General features: G+C 44.4%; 1 protein-coding gene across 4 annotated transcripts in view; it reads left to right on the top strand.

The window, feature by feature from the left end:
• WIPF2 (WAS/WASL interacting protein family member 2) overlaps nt 1-19354 on the top strand; it is a 38628-nt gene that overhangs the window by 16001 nt on the left and 3273 nt on the right. For 3 of the 4 annotated variants that reach the window (XM_030840090.2, XM_030840094.2, XM_060290327.1), the window contains 4 exons: nt 6926-7057; nt 11142-11274; nt 11988-12104; nt 12457-13113. In XM_030840090.2, coding sequence (XP_030695950.1) covers nt 6995-7057; nt 11142-11274; nt 11988-12104; nt 12457-13113 — 970 coding nt within the window. In that variant the 5' untranslated portion in view covers nt 6926-6994. Of the gene's footprint in view, nt 1-1476; nt 1545-6925; nt 7058-11141; nt 11275-11987; nt 12105-12456; nt 13114-19354 lie in introns of those variants that run through there. The other variant, XM_060290328.1, reaches the window with a different exon arrangement.

The raw sequence follows: 19354 nt of genomic DNA, 5'->3' as shown, positions 1-19354 counted from the left end.
GGAATGTTTCTAAGGTTGGTTATTTTATTGAATGGTCTTGACAGCTGATTCATCAATGGTTCTTTTTTTTTTAACATCCGTAAAACCTTTTTTTAAAAAAAATATTTATTTACTTATTTATATTTATTTTGGCTGCGCCGGGTCTTAGCTGCAGCACATGGGACCTTCGTTGCGGTATGTGGACTTCTTTAGTTGTGGCATTCGGACTTCTGAGTTGCAGCATGCGGACTCCTAGTTGCGGCATGCATATGGGATCTAGTTCCCCGACCAGGGATTGAACCCAGGCCCCTTGGATTGGGAGCTTAGAGTCTTACCCACTGGACCACCAGGGAAGTCCCATCAGTGAGTTTTAACGTCCTTGCTTGGAAAATCTTGCCACCTCTATCCACCTGGTATGAAAATACACCAAACAAAAACCCCATTGTCTGTTATGTGACTTTTCTTTGTCCTAGAGCAACTGATCTTTCTCTTTCTGCTGAATATTTATGTTCCATCTCTCATACTGTTAGAGAGGTGTTTTGTTTTGTTTGTTTGTTTTGAACTATGGGATCAGAAGAATTGCATTGGGGGAACATTTGGAACCTTTTCCTCTTGAAGACACAACTGTCTTCTCTTTAGATTATCTGGAGACAGAGTAGACAGAGCTAAATGGTCTTTCAGTGAGAATCTTGAAATGTCTCTTTTAGCTGTCTCTCTGTTCCTTTATATTACAAAGCAGTTTAATAGGATATTAAAGAATTGAACATGTATTTAACAAAGGAGAGATAATTTTCTTGTTGACATCCCAAATTCCTATCCATATGACTGAGTCTTGTAAGGTAGAACTAAGGCCCTTGAGACTTTGCTGAGGGAGACAGCCTACTTAAAAATGTTCAAGGTCAGGTGTTTTTTTTGTTTTTTTTTCCCCTGTGGGATTTTGTTGGGTACTTTGGTACAAAAACTGTAATTTACTCTGTAATCAAAGCTGAGATCAAAGGAGAGTGCTGTTACCTGAGGTCACTCAGCATGAAAGTGGATGTCGTTAAGATTTAGATTTAAAATAAAAATTTTTTTCTTTGTAAAATAACTTGGTATTGAAACCTGAGTTTTATAACAGCAGAATACCATTTGAGTAAAGCCCTCAGATTGTAGTGGTAACTGGAATACCTCTTAGATCTTTTAAAATATATGATAAAAAGCAACAACTAAATTGGATTCTTCATTTATCAAATGTAAAAGGAAGTAGTTTCTGTCTTTGTCCTCAGGAGGTTTCCTGCTCCTAAAGTGTACGAATATTTGGAAATTGAATAGAAAAACAGGTTTTGTCTTCTGAGGAACAGAAGAAAGCACTTTTTAAAAGTGCTTGAGTTTTATGGAGACTTACCTCTGAATTCTGTGATAAATTTGATATTAAGAAGACTTGAAATAATGCTCTCTGATCTTTATTTCAGAGAAACTGACTCCTGAGGATGTGAAAAGCTATCATGGTTTTTAAGTGGAAAGGCTTAAGAAGGGAATGAGAATTTTTCTGAAAATCAGGGACTCTGAAGAACACAGATGGTGAGGTTTGTAGTTCTAATTTAATAGATCAGAAAGGAAAGACTTAATTCCGTGATGAACCCTCTTTTTTCCTTTTTTTAGTTTAATCTCAGGTTTAACTTCAGGAATGTTAGATTCTTTTTTTTTTTAAATAAATTTATTTATTTTATTTATTTTTATTTTTGGCTGTGTTGGGTCTTCGTTGCTGTGCATGGGCTTCTAGTTGCGGCGATCGGGGGCTACTCTTCATTGCAGTGCGCGGGCTTCTCATTGTGGTGGCTTCTCTTGTTGCAGAGTATGGGCTCTAGGTGCGTGGGCTTCAGTAGTTGTGGCACATGGGCTCAGTAGTTGTGGCTCGCAGGCTCTAGAGCGCAGGCTCAGTAGTTGTGGCGCACGGACTTAGTTGCTCTGCAGCATGTGGGATCTTCCCAGACCAGGGCTTGAACCCGTGTCCCCTGCATTGGCAGGTGGATTCTTAACTACTGTGCCACCAAGGAAGCCCACTTCATTTGTTCTTAACTGAAAGCAGTTCTCAAAGCAGACCCTCTGCATTGGGTTAGTGCTTGTAGTGTCGATCCTGAATTGGTTTGAATAAAGCTTCTTCAGGGAATCTTCAGGGCAAGGAAAGTTGTGTTAATTTAAATTTATATAAATTGGGCTTCCCTGGTGGCGCAGTGGTTGAGAGTCCGCCTGCCGATGCAGGGGACGCGGGTTCGTGCCCCGATCCGGGAAGATCCCACATGCCGCAGAACGGCTGGGCCCATGAGCCATGGCCACTGGGCCTGCGTGTCCAGAGCCTGTGCTCTGCAATGGGAGAGGCCACAACAGTGAGAGACCCGCGTACCGCAAAAAAAAAAAAAAAAAAAAAAAATTTATATAAATTGGTTTGCTCTTGGAAAACATAGAGATCTGTTTGTATTCCATCCCTAAGATAGGAATTTGGAGTGGGTTAAGTTTTCATTTAGGAAAAATAGTAGAAAATTGCTAAACCCAACCAACTTGCAGTGGAGATTTTTTTCATGGTGATTGGTGAAATAGAAAGGGATCAGGAGACCTGAGTTTGAGTCCTAACTCTGCAGTTTACTCCTGAGTGATCTGGGGGGTCGCGCTTAGCTCAGTCAGTCTGCCTCTCTCCCTAGTGTGCATACATGTAACCCCACTCCTCGAGCTTCAGAGTCCTCACCTGTAAAATGGGAGTGATAATACTCTACTGTAGTGTATCATTGTTTCCTCAGTGTCCCTGGTAGGAGGGTGTCATGCCTGCAGTCTTTGTGGAGACAGAAGAAAAGTTGAAAGCCACTGCTGGTAGTCAACCATGGTGCTGGTAGTGATTTTTTTTTTTTTTTGGCCATGCTGCATGGCTTGCAGGATCTCAGTTCCCTGATCAGGGATTGAACCCGGGCCACAGCAGTGAAAGCCCAGAATATCCTAATCACTAGGACACCAGGAACTCCCAAAAGTGATTTTTCTTTTTTCTTTGTGGTACGCGGGCCTCTCACCACTGTGGCCTCTCCCGTTGCGGAGCACAGGCTCCGGACGCGCAGGCCCAACAGCCGTGGCTCACGGGTCCAGCTGCTCCGCGGCATGTGGGATCTTCCCGGACCGGGGCATGAACCCGTGTCCCCTGCATCGGCAGGCGGACTCTCAACCACTGCGCCACCAGGGAAGCCCCTGAGCCTATTTTAAGAAGGCATCTTTAACTGCATAATGTATTAGTGGCTTTCTGCAGTGGGTGACTTTAAAAAAAGATTTGCCTTGCTAGAGAACTACTGCTTTGCCTAATAAATGACTCTAACTGTCAGACTTAAGTTTGTCCCTTTAGGTCATTTCTTACTCCGTAGCATGTAGATTGGATCAACTGTGGATCTGGAAAGAACTAGGGACTTGTCTGAATCTCTTTTCCGGGTCATTCTAGGAGACCATTTCAACTGTGGCAATGGCCAAAGTAGGTAGAACTGGAAACCCAGAAAAGGTGGGAACTGAGGTGACTGGAATTAGTTGAAAATGTTTGTTTCTGAATAAACTACTATTTTCCTTATTCTTGGGCTGCTAGCTTTATGACTGCTATGGGGACTTGAGTGGAATGGTCATAGTGAACCCAGAAAATTTAATAGAAGAAAGGTTTTTTCTTCTTCTCCACGTGTTTCTTTCACTTTAACACCCCCCACGCCTCGAGATAGATGTTCTGCTTATGAGGATTTACTATTTTGATCAATTTTTCAAGCCTAGTATGTTAGATTCCTGGCAAAGAAAGACTAGACTTAATTTTGAAACCAGAAATGAGAAGGTATTTCCCTTCGAGGGGAGTCAGCTGCTTGTTTCTTGAAGTGAGTTCAGACATCATTCCCTGTGGGAACCACTTAGCCAAAGTACTGTCCAGTTCTTTGTGATTGGAGCAAAAAGCTCTGTTGGGCAGCCAGCCTAGAGTGGCATTCCACTGTAAGGAGCTGGGATTTTGAAGATGTTAACGGTCATATTTTTGATCAAATTTACTACCTACAAAGGTTCTTGGTTTTATAGAACCTTTGGAATATTTGCCCTTTTATCATTCTCAGGGCATTGAGAGAAGTGTTTAAGTGATTACTTCTTTATTCACAGAGAGATTTTGATCACCCATGTAAAGAGTTTAGAACCAAGCCTCTGCAATTATTTGGCTTTGACTTTTGAGGGTTCAAGAAGTAGGATTTCCTTGGGGTGACTTTTGGGGGGTATTGTTCTTGAGTTTTAGTTTTATCTTTGCCCCCTACTTCAATGTCTTATGAAGACTAAAGTTCCCTGGCTTTAGTCTCATTTGTGAAATGAGGATCACTTACAGACTGTAATAAGGAGACAACTGTATACTTTTTGAGTGTTAAATATTAAGCCACTGATAACTGGATAAATTCTCATGTGGTATTTATGCTCTTACCAGATTCCAGTGATGTGACTATACCAGGGATCAGTAAACTGTGGCCCATGAGTCAGATCTGGTCCATGGTCTGTTTTGTATGGCCCAATGACTAAGAATGGTTTTTACAACTTTCCTTAATAAGTTTATTTATTTATTTTTATTTTATTTATTTATTTTTGGCTGCATTGGGTCTTCGTTACTGCACATGGGCTTACTCTAGTCGTGGTGAGCAGGAGTTGCTCTTTGATGCGGTGTGCGGGCTTCTCATTGCGGTGGCTTTGTTGTGGAGTTTGGGCTGTAGGCACACTGGCTTCTGTAGTTGTGGTGCACGGGCTTCAGTAGTTGTGGCGCATGGGCTCAGTAGTTGTGGCTTGTGGGCTCTAGAGCACAGGCTCAGTAGTTGTGGTGCACGGGCTTTGTTGCTCCGTGGCATGTGGGATCTTCCTGGACCAGGGATCGAACCCGTGTCCCCTGCATTGACAGGGCGAATTCTTAACCACTGCGCCACCAGGGAAGTCCCAGTTTTTCCTTTTTTTTTTTTTTTTTGCAGTATGCGGGCCTCTCACTGTTGTGGCCTCTCCCGTTGTGGAGCACAGGCTCCGGACGCGCAGGCTCAGCGGCCATGGCTCACGGGCCCAGCCGCTCCGCGGCATGTGGGATCTTCCTGGACCGGGGCACGAACCCATGTCCCCTGCATCGGCAGGTGGACTCTCAACCACTGTACCACCAGGGAAGCCCCGCGATTTTTACATTTTTTAAATGTAAAATTCAAGAGAATGAGAACACAAGCCACAGAGTAAGAGAAAATATTTGCAAAAGATACATCTGATAAAGGACTGTTATCTAAAATGTACAAAGAACTCTTAAAACTCAACAGTGAGAAAACAAACAACCCGATTAAAAAGTGGGCAAAAGACCTGAACACGCACCTCGCCAAAGAAGATACATAGGGACATCCCTGGTGGTCCAGTGGTTAAGACTCTGCGCTCCCAATGCAGAGGGCCTGGGTTCGATCCCTGTTCGGGGAATTAAGATCCCACATGCCGCAACTAAGCCTGTGTGCCTCAGTGCAGCCAAAATAAATAAATTAATTAATTTCAAAAAAAGAAGATATATAGATGGCAAGTCAGCATATGAAAATATTCCAACATCATATGTCATTTAGGAATTGCAAATTAAAACAGCGGGATACTGCTACACACCTATTGGAATGACCGAAATCCAGAAGGCTGGCGAGGATGTGGAGCAATAGGAACTCTCATTCATTGCTGGTGAGAATATGAATTGGTACAGCCATTGCGGAAGGTATTTTGGCAGTTTATTACAGAACATACTCTTACCATATGATCCATCAGTCATGCTCCTTGATGTTTTACCCAAATGAGTCAAAAACTTATGTCCTCACAAAAACCTGCACAAGGATGTTTATATCAGCGTTATTCATAATTGCTAAAACTTGGAAGCATCCCAGATGTCCTTCAGGAGGTGAATGGATAAACAAACTGTGGTACATCCAGACAGTGGAATGTTATTCAGTGCTAAAAAGAAATGAGCTATCAAGCCATGAAAAGACATGGAGGAAACTTAAATGCATATTACCAAGTGAAAGAAGCCAATCAGAAAGGGGTACTGTATGATTCCAACTATACAGCATTCTGGAAAAGGCAAAACTATGAAGACATTAAAAAGCTCAGTGATTGGGCTTCCCTGGTGGCACAGTGGTTGAGAGTCCGCCTGCCGATGCAGGGGACACGGGTTTGTGCCCCGGTCCGGGAAGATCCCACATGCCACTGAGCGACTGGGCCATGGCCGCTGAGCCTGCACGTCTGGAGCCTGTGCTGCACAACGGGAGAGGCCAGAATAGTGAGAGGCCCGTGTACCCCCCCCCCAAAAAAAAAAACTCAGTGGTTGCCAGGGGTTCAGGGGTGGGGGGCAGGGAGGGATGAACAGATACAGCATAAGAGATTTTTTAGGACAGTGAAACGATTCTATATGATACGACATTGGTGGAGAGTTGTTATACATTTGTCCAAACCCATGGAACGTACAACACCAAGAGTGAACCCTAATGTAAACTATGGATTTCGGGTGATAACGAGGTGTCAGTGTAGGTTCATCAATTGTGACAAATGTATCACTGCAGGGTATAGATAGTGGGGGACTCTGTGTGTGTGGTGGGGGACAGGGGTTTTAGGGGAACTCTGTACTTTCTGCTCAGTTTTGCTGTGAACCTAAAACTGCTCTAAGAAATAAAGTTTATTAATTTAAAAGGTTGTCAAAACAAAACAGAAGGATAATGTGCGACAGAGACCATATGTGGTTTACAAAGCCTAAAGTATTTTTTTATCTGGCCTTTTACAGAAGAGATTTACCGAGCCCTGGACTAGATCACAGTGCGACTAGGAGATGAGTGCCTAGTTTCTCTCTGGTGTCATGCTCAGTCCTCTGGTTCTCCTGGTACTCAGTGTGTCTCATGGCAAAGTTGTTCTCATGAATTTATTTCTGTTTCACTTGCAGGTATATGAGTGACCTAAAGCTGCAGATTAAAAAGGAAAGAGAGCAGTGCCAACTGCAAACAGGGCAAGGATGCCAATTCCTCCTCCCCCTCCACCACCCCCTGGTCCTCCTCCACCTCCCACTTCTAATCAGGTAGGTAGTCCATCCACCTGGCTATCTCAAGACCTGAATGGATACTTAGGGCTTCCTGGTATGAGACATAGTGTACTGAAAGACATGGGGTGTAGGAAGATGGAGAATAAATAAGTAAAGTCTGTCTTCCTAATTCGTTCTGATTCCTGAGAAGTCCTCTTAGGACCATAATGGCTTGTCTTGGTTTTTTTATCCTGGTTCAGTCTAAATGGAGATTTGGGCAGGTGGCATCAGAGTAGGAACTAGTGTGTCTTCCCTAAAACTATTGTAGTATAAAGGTCAATGTGTCCTTTTTCTGCATCTTTGAGAAAAGGGATGGCAATTCCTAGTTGTTGTTTCTTGCTGCCATTTCATTTCCTTCTCTTCTACTCCAAATCAGTTCACTTTAAAGTCAAGTCCATCAGGTCTAAATGCCCCCATGCCCCATATCAAGAAAGAAAGGAGTTAATGGAATTAGGGGGAAGACTAAAGGTTCAGTAATGGGAAGAAAAAAAAGCAATGTCTGAGTTGTGATACCTGGAGTCACATGAGAAAGAAGGAAGGAACCTGGGTGCTTCATCGTGTGTGTGTGTGGGTGTGGGTGTGGGTGTGTGGGTGTGTGTGTGTGGGTGTGTGGGTGTGGGTGTGTTGGGTGTGTTGGGTGTTTAACAGATGAGAAATTGTGCCCTGAAAGAGGAAAGGTGACTTAACCTAGCTAATTTGTTTCAGAACTAGGACAACACTTCAGGTCTGCCAACTTCTGGTTTTTTTCCTGTAATTTTTGGGGTGTGGTGGGAGCTGAGGCTGGAGGTGTAGGTGGGGGGTTGGAGTTTTCTCTTGGTCATGATGGGGAGATGCTGAAGTCTCTTCAGCAGCAGGAGGAACCTGCTTGGGTTTATATTAGGAAAGTTACTCTTCACAGTGTGGACGGTAGGTTGGGAGTTGAGACTACAGACAGGGAGGTTGAGACTGGAGACAGAAGCCTGTGGCAATTGAAAATAAGAGTCTGGACTAAAGCAGTGAGGATGGAGAGTGGAGACAAGAGACAATGACAGAGTAAAATCTTAAGAGTCTGATGACAGATGGAAGAGTGAAGAAGAGGAAGGAGATTTGAATGACTCTAGTTGGGGGATTGATTTTTTAATTTTTATTTATTTATTTATTTATTTATTTTTTGCGGTACGCGGGCCTCTCACTGTCGTGGCCTCTCCCGTTGCGGAGCACAGGCTCCGGACGCGCAGGCTCAGTGGCCATGGCTCATGGGCCTAGCCGCTCCGCGGCATGTGGATCTTCCCGGACCGGGGCACAAACCCGTGTCCCCTGCATCGGTAGGCGGACTCTCAACCACTGTGCCACCAGGGAAGCCCTGGGGGATTGATTGAATGCTGGTGCTATTTACAAGAGAAACAGGTTTGTGGAGGAGGATATGAGCTCAATTTTGGACATGCTTAGTAATATTTTTCTCTTTACAAAAGTAATATGTTCAAGAAATTTATGAACTGTGGTTAAGCAAAAAGGAGCAGTTACCCATAATCCAACCATTCATAACAGTTTTGTGTCTAGACTTCCCCTCCCTCCTTCTTCCTTTTGTATCTGTCTACCTTTTTAAAAATTATTTATTTATTTATTTATTTATTTATTTATGGCTGCATTGGGTCTTTGTTGCTGCGCACGGGGTTTCTCTAGTTGCAGTGAGCGGGGGCTACTCTTCGTTGCCGTGCGCAGGCTTCTCATTTTGGTGGCTTCTCTTGTTGTGGAGCATGGGCTCTAGGCACGTGGGCTTCAGTAACTGTGGCGCGTGGGCTCAGTAGTTGTGGTTCACGGGCTCTAGAATGCAGTCTCAGTAGTGTGGTGCACGGGCTTAGTTGCTCTGCAGCATGTGGGATCTTCCCAGACCAGGACTCGAACCCGTGACCCCTGCATTGGCAGGCGGGTTCCTGACCACTGCGCCACCAGGGAAGCCCGTCTACCTTTTTTTAAAAAAAAGGCTGTTCTTTATATACATACTGATTTCTGATTGGCTCTTCTTCCTCATTAATACATCATGAATGGCTTGTCATGTCATTAAATGTTTAGTGATGTCATTAAAAAATTCTTTACTAAAAATCCAGAAAAAACTAGAGAACACCAATAAACATAGAAAATGTTAATCTATAATTAACCTTTGTTAACATTTTGTATGTTTATTGTAGGAAAACTAGAAAATACAGATAAACATAAATAATTATTACCCCAGATTAACTTTTGCTAGTATCAGTGTATATCCTTCTAGAAATTTTCTGTATGTGTGTACCTTTTTATTCTTCACAATATAAGCTAGCTGCTACTTATTGAACTCTTACTATACACCAGGCACTGTGCTAAGCTCTTAAAAAGTGTTATCATTTAATTCTCAAAACTACCCTATGAGATAGGTCCTATTATGACTCCTGTAGAAAACTGGAATCATGTATATGTATTGTTCTATAATATTTTTTGCTTGATTGTGTCAGATATTTATTTCCATGAAAAGATGCTTACTTCTATATCCTTTAAGAGCTTAACTGGCATCCCACTGTATGATTGTACCATTGTTGTTCTTTTCGGTTGAACTTTTAGATTACTTCCGCTTTATGCTATTATAAACTGTTTTTTGCTATTATTATCGTCTTTGTGCATGTCTCCAATTATTTTCTTAAAGTTAATTTCTGGAAGTAGAATTCTTGTGCTAGACTTTTACGAGGTGTTTGATACATAAATTACTTTCTAGAAAAATCATACCAATCTATCCTACCACAGGTAGTAGAAAAGAATACCTGTTTTCCTGGATCCTTAAGATCACCATGGGGCAGCTTTTTATTCTATACATTGTTTTGAACATCTTCAGTGTGCCAGGCACTGTACAGGCAGTGGTCCCTGCCTTCACAAAGCTAGCAGTCTCTTTGTAATTTTAACCTTTACCAGTATCATAGGTAGATAATGATAGTTTTACACTACATTTTTTTTTATTATAGTTGGTTTTTTTCCATATTTGTTGGCTCTTTTGACTTCTTTTATGCAGTGTTGTTCATATCTTTTGCTTATTATCCTACTGATTTCTAAGTCATCTTTATATGTTAATGCTCTATAGATTTGGGCCACTACCTTTATTTCTATCATATGTTAACATTTGTCACTGACAATTTTTCTTCCAGTGTGTCATCTGCTTATTTACTTATATTCCTAAGTAAATAATTTGAAATAAGCAAATCTGTCGATCTTTTCCTGTATTTTGATTGTCTTGATTAGAAAGTCCTTCCCATTACCTATATTTTTGCATATAGTACTTCTGTGGTTTTATTTTTTTACACTTAAATTTTATAATTCAGCTAGAATTTATTTGAGAGTAAAGTGCTAAGGTAGGTATTTAACTTTATTATTTTTTTCTAAAAATTAACCACTTGTCGGACTTCCCTGGTGGTCCAGTGGTTAAGACTCCACGCTTCCGCTGCAGGGGGTGTGTGTGCGATCCCTGGTTGGGGAACTAAGATCCTACATGCCGCCTGGCATGGCCAAAAAACTTAACCACTTGTTATTAACACCTTGTATTTAATAATCTATCCTTTCTGCACTGAAGAAATATATTTTTATTATTTCTATATAGACCTGGGCCTGCTTTATGGACTTCCTGTTTTGTTCCATTTATCTAGCTGTCTGTCCCTATGCTCCTGTTGTTGTTGGTCATAGGAATATTTCAGGATTTAAACAAGATAATGAAAGTAATGTGCTTATTATTAGCACAATGCCTGGGATATAGTGGGGGCTCAATAAACGTTTGCCTTGGTGGTGATGATACAAATAAAGTGTCCGGCACACAAGCCTAGCACATAGGTGCTCAGTAAGTATTGGTGCAGGCCTCCTGTCAGAAGCTTCTGAACAGGAGGAAGACCTATATCCTTCACAGAAGGTACAGCATGAGAGAAAGTTCTAAGGAGGAGGATAATGGACATTGATACTGTCATTTGGCACATGTATCTTATTAGGTTAGACAGGCATCTCGTGGAATCCAGTTTGGCTTAAGGCATTTATCCCGAGCTTGTGATGAAGGGGATATTGAGGGTGAACTTATGTTTCGCTCTTCCTTCAGGCCAACACTGAGCTGCCCAAGCTGAGTAGAGATGAGCAGCGGGGTCGAGGTGCTCTCTTACAGGACATCTGCAAAGGGACCAGGCTGAAGAAGGTGACCAACGTTAATGATCGGAGCGCTCCCCTCCTCGAGAGTGAGTCTAAGCTTCATCTCCTAATGAACCACCGGGATCCCAGGATTGACTCGGGGACTAGGCTTGGCTGTCATTTTTATTGTTGGGTCGTAAGTGGGAGAATTTTGTCTTGGCATGTTCTTTGGCTGTCTTCTCATCTGTTCATTTGAATACCTTAGAAATTGCTTTTTGACCTTTGAGAAGCATTCTCGGGATCTTAAGCCTCCCATCTCCTACTATAACTAGTGCTTGTTAGGGCATATCCTTGGCTTTTCTCTGAGAAGACCACCACAGTCCTAAAAACCTGTAAGCTGAAGCCAACGATGATTTTATAATTGCTACAAGTGTTCATTCTGAAAGGCCTCTGGGGGTTTTCTCACACCTGGGTCCCTGAGCCATTAAGCCCCCTCACCATCTGGGACTTGGAGAGGAAAGCCTAGAGAACTCTGTTGAACAGGTCCTCATCCTGGTTACCACTCTGCCCTAAATAAAGGAAGATTGGCTCCTCGTTCCTTTTGTTTTCTCTCTTTCATCACAGCACAGAGTTTCATCCCCACACCTACATGAAGCTGTGGAGCAGAGAAGCCCAGCTTTCTATCTCAGTGGAAAGGCAAAAGCAATATCGGTTTGTTTGCAAATTAAAGCCCAGGTAGAGGAGGGGTTTCTCCTCAGGATTGACTTGGTCACCAGCCTCAGAGCATATGAAATGAAAATCCTAATGGTGTGCTTTCCAGAACCCAGAGGAAGCAGTGGTGGTTATGGCTCTGGAGCAGCTGCCCTGCAGCCCAAGGGAGGTCTCTTCCAAGGAGGAGTGCCCAAGCTCCGCCCTGTGGGAGCCAAGGACGGTTCAGGTATGTGATAAGTACTTTCTTAGGATGTTTCCCAAGCACGTTCGTTTCTGACTGGTCCCAGGTGGGCCCTCTGGGGTTGAGGAGTGTGGTAGAGATGGGAAGAAGGAGTTGGGGCAGGGCAGGGGTTATAAAGTAGAATAAAGCAAAAGCTGCGGGTAAATAAGAATGCGTTCAGCTTGCATCAGTAGTGTTTGTTAATGGGCCCTGAGCCTGAAACCAGGGTAAAACCCAGAATCATACAGGTATTTGCCCTGCTGCCATGCAGGTTGCACTAAGGAGGCGGGGTGACGTGGAGATACCCAGCAACGTAGGTCCAGCTCTGTTGACCCAGTGCTGTCTGGTGTATTTGTAGAGAACCTAGCTGGCAAGCCAGCCCTACAAGTCCCCAGTTCTCGAGCTGCTGCCCCAAGGCCTCCGGGGTCTACAGCCAGCGGGCGCCCTCAGGATGATACAGACAGCAACCGAGCCTCACTCCCAGAACTGCCCCGGATGCAGAGACCCTCGTTACCGGACCTCTCTCGGCCTAATACCACCAGCAATACGGGCATGAAGCACAGCTCCTCCGCCCCTCCTCCGCCTCCCCCGGGGCGGCGTGCCAACGCCCCCCCTACGCCTCTGCCTGTGCACAGCAGCAAAGCCGCAGCCTACAACAGAGAGAAGCCCCTGCCACCCACACCTGGACAGCGGCTTCACCTTGGTCGAGAGGGACCTCCCGCTCCACCCCCAGTCAAGCCGCCTCCTTCCCCTGTGAATGTCAGAACAGGACCAGGTGGCCAGTCTCCAGCTCCTCCGCCTCCGCCTTACCGCCAGCCTCCCGGGGTCCCCAATGGACCCTCCAGTCCCACTAACGAGTCAGCCCCTGAGCTGCCACAGAGACACAATTCTTTGCATAGGAAGACACCAGGGCCTGTCAGAGGCCTAGCGCCTCCTCCACCCACCTCAGCCTCCCCTTCTTTACAGAGTAGTAGGCCACCTCCCCCAGCCCGAGACCCTCCCAGTCGGGGAGCAGGTAAGTGCCTGGAAGCACCTGATTTTTCCTACCATACTGAGATTGAGTTTATCCTTCCTCTTCACCCTTTTCCCCAAAGCTCTCCTTCAGTGATTGAAGTGAACACTCATTCAACAGGTTTATTGAGTGCCTCTTTACGTGTCAGACTCTGTTGTTAGGAAAACAGCAGTAAATAAAAAAGACAAAAAATCCTGTTCTCCTGGACAGTTAACAAATTAATTAGAAAAAAAATATATATATATATATAAATACATAGTATATAGATGCTTTAGAAAATACAAAGCAGAGAAAGGGAATGGGATATACTGGAGTGGGGATGAGGTAGTATTTTAAATTACAGGGGTGAGGGTAGAGTTGGGGTCAGGGAAGGCCTTACTGATAAAGTGACAGTGTGGCAAATACCTGAAGGAAGTGAGGGAGTACGCTACGCAGGCATTGAGGGCAGCAAATGCAAAGACCGTGAGACTGGGGACAGCAAGGAGACCATTGTGGCAAGACCAGGATGTGTGAGGGGAAGAGCGGCAGGATGTGGAGGTCAGAAAGCCAGATGCCACGGGAGCACACTGGAGGACTTTGTGAAAACTTTGGGTTTTACTCTGTGTGAGATGGGGAGCCACTGGCGCGGCACGGGGGCTTGGAACACAGAAGTAGCTTTGATTTACCTTTTGAAAAGGCAACTGGCTCTGTTGTTGAGAACCCACCGCAGGAGGACAAAGGGGCCAAAGGAGACCACTTAGGGGGCTAGTGCAATAATCTGAGTAGATGGATAGGATCACAGCAGGTTTGGGGGAAGGTGGGTGTTCAGTTTTGGATGTCAAGTTTGAGGTGCCTGTTAGACATCCAAGAGGAAATAACCAATTGTCGATTGACTCTCAGACTCTGAAGTTCAGGGGAGTGGTCTGGGCTAGAGAGAGAAATTTGAAGGATATTGAGAACCACATGCTGGGGTGAGATCACCTGGGGCGTGAGTATAGCGAAGAGGAGAGGTCCGAGGCCTGAGGCCTTCCTACATTGACAGGTGAGAGTGATAAAAGTACTAAGCAGAGAAAACTGAGAAAGAGCCTCTAGTGAGGAAGAAAGGAGGAATGCCAAGAGAGTAATGGAGAAAGTCCAGGATAGAGTGAGCGAGCAGCTGTGGCCTGTGCTGCAGGTGGGTCAGGTAAGTTGAAGACTGAGAATGACATTGGTCTCAGCAACGTGGGAGTCATTTTGGGGACCCCCAAACTACCCTTCTAAGTAGTTTCAGTGGAGTGCTGGAGGGAGCGTGAGGGTGAAAGTCTAATCGGGGTGGGTTCAAGCATGCCGGAATAGGAGAGGACTTGACAAAGATAGCAATAGAGAAACTCTAGGGAGTTTGCTGTAAAGGGGAGTGGGGGGTACAGGTATGTGGAATGGTTGCTGGAGGAGGATGAGAGATTGAAGGTTGGTTCCCCCCGCCCCACCCCACCCAAGACGGGAGATATTTCAGCATCTGTTTGTGCGCTGATGGAATGATCCAGTAGAGAGGAGGAAATTGCCTGGATAGTGTCCTTGGGGAGGCAAGAAGGAATGGAACCTGATCCACAGGTCAAGGGCTGGCCTTAGATAAGAACACAGTTCTTTGTGGTAACAGGAGGGAAGGCAGAGCATATAGGCAAAGAAGCAAGTAGGTAGGTGGGTGTAGTGGTAGGAGCATGTGGAAAGTTTCTTCTAAAACTTTTTAAATAAATGTATTTATTTATTTATTTATGGCTGCGTTGGGTCTTCATTGCTGCGCGCGGGCTTTTCTCTAGTTGCATGGAGCGGGGTCTACTGTTCCTTGTGGTGCGCGGGCTTCTCATTGCAGTGGCTTCTCTTGTTGCAGAGCATGGGCTCTAGGCACATGGGCTTCAGTAGTTGTGGCACACAGGCTCAGTAGTTGTGGCTCGCGGGCTCTAGAGCGCAGGCTCAGTAGTTGTGGCGCATGGGCTTAGTTGCTTCGCCGCATGTGGAATCTTCCCAGCCTGGGGCTTGAACTCGTGTCCCCTGCATTGGCAGGCAGATTCTTAACCACTGTGCCACCAGGGAAGCCCTTTTTTTTTTTTTGCTTCTATATTCTGGGTGAAATTGAAAGCAAGAACATATGCTGTGAATGAGGGTAAGGAAATGGAGGGAGATTTGAGGAGAGAGGAAAGAGGGCACAAAATGGCCATCTGGGCATGCAGGAGAATGAGTGGAGGAGAGAAGTGTGCTAGGATGACCAGCATCACGGAAGGCCCGCTCGAGCTTAGGGGCCACACATTTCAAGTGAGATTCATCAGCGCGGTGTGTGTTCAGCTGTGCCTCTGCAGGTACTGAGTTGGAGCAGAGTTGTATTTAACCAGGTTAGCGGTTTTTAGGCATGTGCGACTGTAATGGAGAGCAGGGCAAGGGAGTTAAGGGTGTGTGTAAGGGAGTGCTTGTAACGAGGGACCATGGTCCTGAACTGGGTAAGGAGGGGATTAAGGAACCTTCAAAAAGGTGGGAGAGGTTGTGTCATCTTACAAAATAGCCTGACTGAAAAGTAGAGAGTGAACGAGACCATGCTGGGGCCTTCTCAGACCTAGGAATTTTGGCTCCTGTATTCTCTTGTTTCATTGGGCTTGGAGCCGCAGTCTCCACAAATGGCTTTTGAACTTTGATTTTAAACAGTCCCTGCAGGTATAGATGAGATAATCGATTAAGCAGGTGTGTCATCAGGAAGTATGTATTAAAGGCCCATTAACTGGTACTGCTGCTTGATTAGGTACAGAGACTTGTATTCTAGGAGCTGGCAGTAGCATCAGGTGGTCACACAGGAGCCTGATACATGGCTGACCCTGTATCTCCCTGGCTTCAGCCATAAGGATATAGTCCTTACGTGACCTTTGACTCTACAAAGTTTAGGTTAAAAAGAAAATTTTTTTTTTAACTTAGGGATTTTTTAAAATGACCCTTTATCTGAGCAGAGCCCATATCTTTCGGAAGCCAACCAGGAATAGAAGCAGAGAAAAATGTAATTTCTGTGGGTTGAACTGAGTTGTTTTAAATGTCTGCAGACTTCTTGCTTCCCACTTCTCAGTTCTTTTTTTGTGATTTCTTTAGAAAAATGTGAAGTTATGAGCCTTGTTCTTCTGTCTACTAGCCATCACCAACTTCGAGGCCTGACATAGGCCTCAGCCTGCTTTCTGTATCAGTAACCAGAGCAGCAGTTCTCAAGAGTGACACTCTGAAAAAAAATTGAGATATTTTAGTCAGAGATCTTTCGAGTATTGGCTCCACTTGTTTTGTGACATTGGGCAGATCACTCTGATTCTCTGAGTTTGTTTCCTCATCTGTAAAATGGTGTTCACAGTACTTTTCAGAGATGGTTATAAATAAAAGGGTGTGTAAAAGTGCTTTATAAACTGTGGTGTGCTGACAAATTTAGTGGTTTTATGCAAAGGACTTCTAGGCAGTTTTCATGGACTTATCTCTATTAATAAATCATATGGTGTGATAACATGGGATAATTTACTTTTGTTTCTTTATGAATTATTTACATTTGAATGAGTATGTAGTCTTTTACCCTCCCCGGGGTGCTCAGAGACCAAAAAGTCCCTTATTGTCCATAGCATTTGTTTTCTGAATTTTTCCTTTGCAGAGTAAAACACTATTTTAAAAAAATGTGTATTTATTTATTTATTTATTTTATTTTGGCTGTGCCGGGTCTTAGTTGCGGCATGAGGGATCTAGTTCCTTGACCAGAGATCAAACCCAGTCCCCCTGCATTGGGAGCACGGAGTCTTAACCACTGGACCACCAGGGAAGTCCCTAAAACACTGTTTTTTTAAGGGAATTTTTTTCTTTTTAAAACAATCGAGAATGGAGTGGGAGGTTAGATTTAGCAGATGTAAGTGATTATATATAGAATGAATAAACAACAAGGTCCTACTGTATAGCACAGTGAACTACATTCAGTATCTTATGATAAACCATAATGGAAAACAATATAAAAAAAGAATATGTATAACTGAATCACTTTGCTATATAGCAGAAAGTAGCACAACACTGTAAATCAACTATACTTCAGTTAAAAAAAAATGTCATGCTTTCTTTAATACGGGTTTATCTTGGATTACAAAAGTCAGTCTTCCTACCCCAGGGTTTCTTTTGCATGCTACTTGTTTCTTGGGGTCCTTGGGTTCTGGCTCTGTCACTTGAAAGCCTTGAAACTGGATGTGACAAAGAGCTCAGAAACTTCTTAGAGATGGCAGAATCTGGTCAGGATGACCGGCCCTGAGGGAGGGTGCTGAGGGAGCCAAGCAGGTAGCTCTTGGTCCTGCTCCGTTTTGCCCATCCAGGTTGGCCCTCATCACTGCCTCCTGCGCAGAGTCTAGCTGGTGTCCTTTTGAGCCTGACCGACCATCTACCTTACTGTCCCTGATCCCGCTCTCGCAGTAGATGCAGACTCTCAGGGCCCTGAGAAATCTGAGTCTTAGGGAAATATTTTGAGGATGACCTGAAAGAGCTTCAGTTTGGGCAGATTTGGAATGAAAACAGGGTTCAGAGATCTGCTGGGAGGAGTTAAGGAGATTTCTCTTTAATTATGGCCTCTAATGGCCCCGTCCATACTTATACAGACTTTGGAGAGTGAGGGAGAGTTGACATTCTGAGTGTGTTTTATGGGAAGCTAAAACTAACATTTACTGGGCCTACAGTGCCAGACTTCTTGTCTATAAGCATCATCCCAGGGTCTGCCCTGGTAGTCCAGCGGTTAGGACTCCACGCTCCCAGTGCAGGGGGCTCAGACTCTATCCCTGGTCAGGGAAATAGATCCCTCATGGCACAACTAAGAGTCTGCATGCCACAACTATAAGATCCCACACGCCACAACGAAGATCCCTCATGCTGCAACTGAAGACCCGGTGCAGCCAAATAAATATTTTAAAAAAACAAAAACAATAACAAAATCATCCCATTACTGTTTCATTCTTAACTATGGTTACTCTATAGAAATTCTGACAGTAATTCAGGAAGAATGATATACACTCTTATTACTAAGACAGTGTTGGCTATTAAGCCAAGTAGTCTCCATGTACTGTTTGGTAACATGGCCCAGGTACCAAAAGACACATTTCCATCTCACTGGGTTATACGTTTGTTCGGGAGATATTTAATACTTGAGGTTGTTGTGAAAAGCATTGGGTAGCAGTTTTCTTACTATGGAAGAGCAGACGTATGCTGGGTCTGTTAGATCTGTGACCTTAGACAAACAGCTTGAGTCCCAGTTTCCTCATCTGTGAAATGGGGATAATGCCTCATACTTGTACAGGGGTGGCTACAAGAATTTTTAAAGATTTAATACATAGAAAGTGCCCAGGACAGTGCCTGGAACATGATGGATATCAAATAAATGGTAACTGCTATTATTGTTAGTGCAAAGCACAGAAATAATCTAACTTAAACACATTCGAACCTATTCCAGTGATGTCCAGCATGCTTTTTATTTATTTATTTATTTATTTATTGGCTGCATTGGGTCTTCATTGCTGCACGCAGGATTTCTCTTAGTTGCGGCGAGCAGCGGCTACTCTTCGTTGCGGTGCTCGGGCTTCTCATCACAGTGGCTTCTGTTGTTGTGGAGCACAGGCTCTAGGCGTGCGGACTTCAGTAGTTGTGGTGCGTGAGCTCAGTAGTTGTGGCTCGCGGGCTCTAGAGCACAGGCTCAGTAGTTGTGGCACATGGGCTTAGTTGCTCCGCGGCATGTGGGATCTTCCTGGACCAGGGATTGAACCTGTGTCCCCTGCATTGGCAGGTGGATTCTTAACCACTGTGCCACCAGGGAAGTCCCCCAACATGCTCTTATTTTTTTATTTATTTTATTTTTGGTTCCATTGGGTCTTCGTTGCTGTGCGTGGGCTTTCTCTAGTTGCAGCGAGCGAGAGCTACTCTTCGTTGTGGTGCACGGGTTTCTTACTGCAGTGGCTTCTCTTGTTGCAGAGCACAGGCTCTAGGCACGCGGGCTCCATAGTTGTGGCTCGCGGGCTCTAGAGCACAGGCTCATAGTTGTGGCACCCGGGCTTAGTTGTTCCACGGCATGTGGGATCTCTCCCCGGACCAGGGCTCAAACCCGTGTCCCCTGCATTGGCAGGCAGATTCTTAACCACTGCGCCAGCAGGGAATTCCCCCCAACATGCTTTTGACATTACCTTATGCTTGGTGGCAAATTTTGTCTTTTAAGGGTGAATTTGATTTTCGAAAACGGCCAAAAATCAGAGTCAGA

This window comes from Globicephala melas, chromosome 20 (genome assembly GCF_963455315.2).
Source record: "Globicephala melas chromosome 20, mGloMel1.2, whole genome shotgun sequence".
Classification (NCBI taxonomy): Eukaryota; Metazoa; Chordata; class Mammalia; order Artiodactyla; family Delphinidae; genus Globicephala; species Globicephala melas.
The sequence above is the reverse complement of the archived record's forward strand: the minus strand, read 5'-3'. Positions and strand labels throughout refer to the sequence as shown.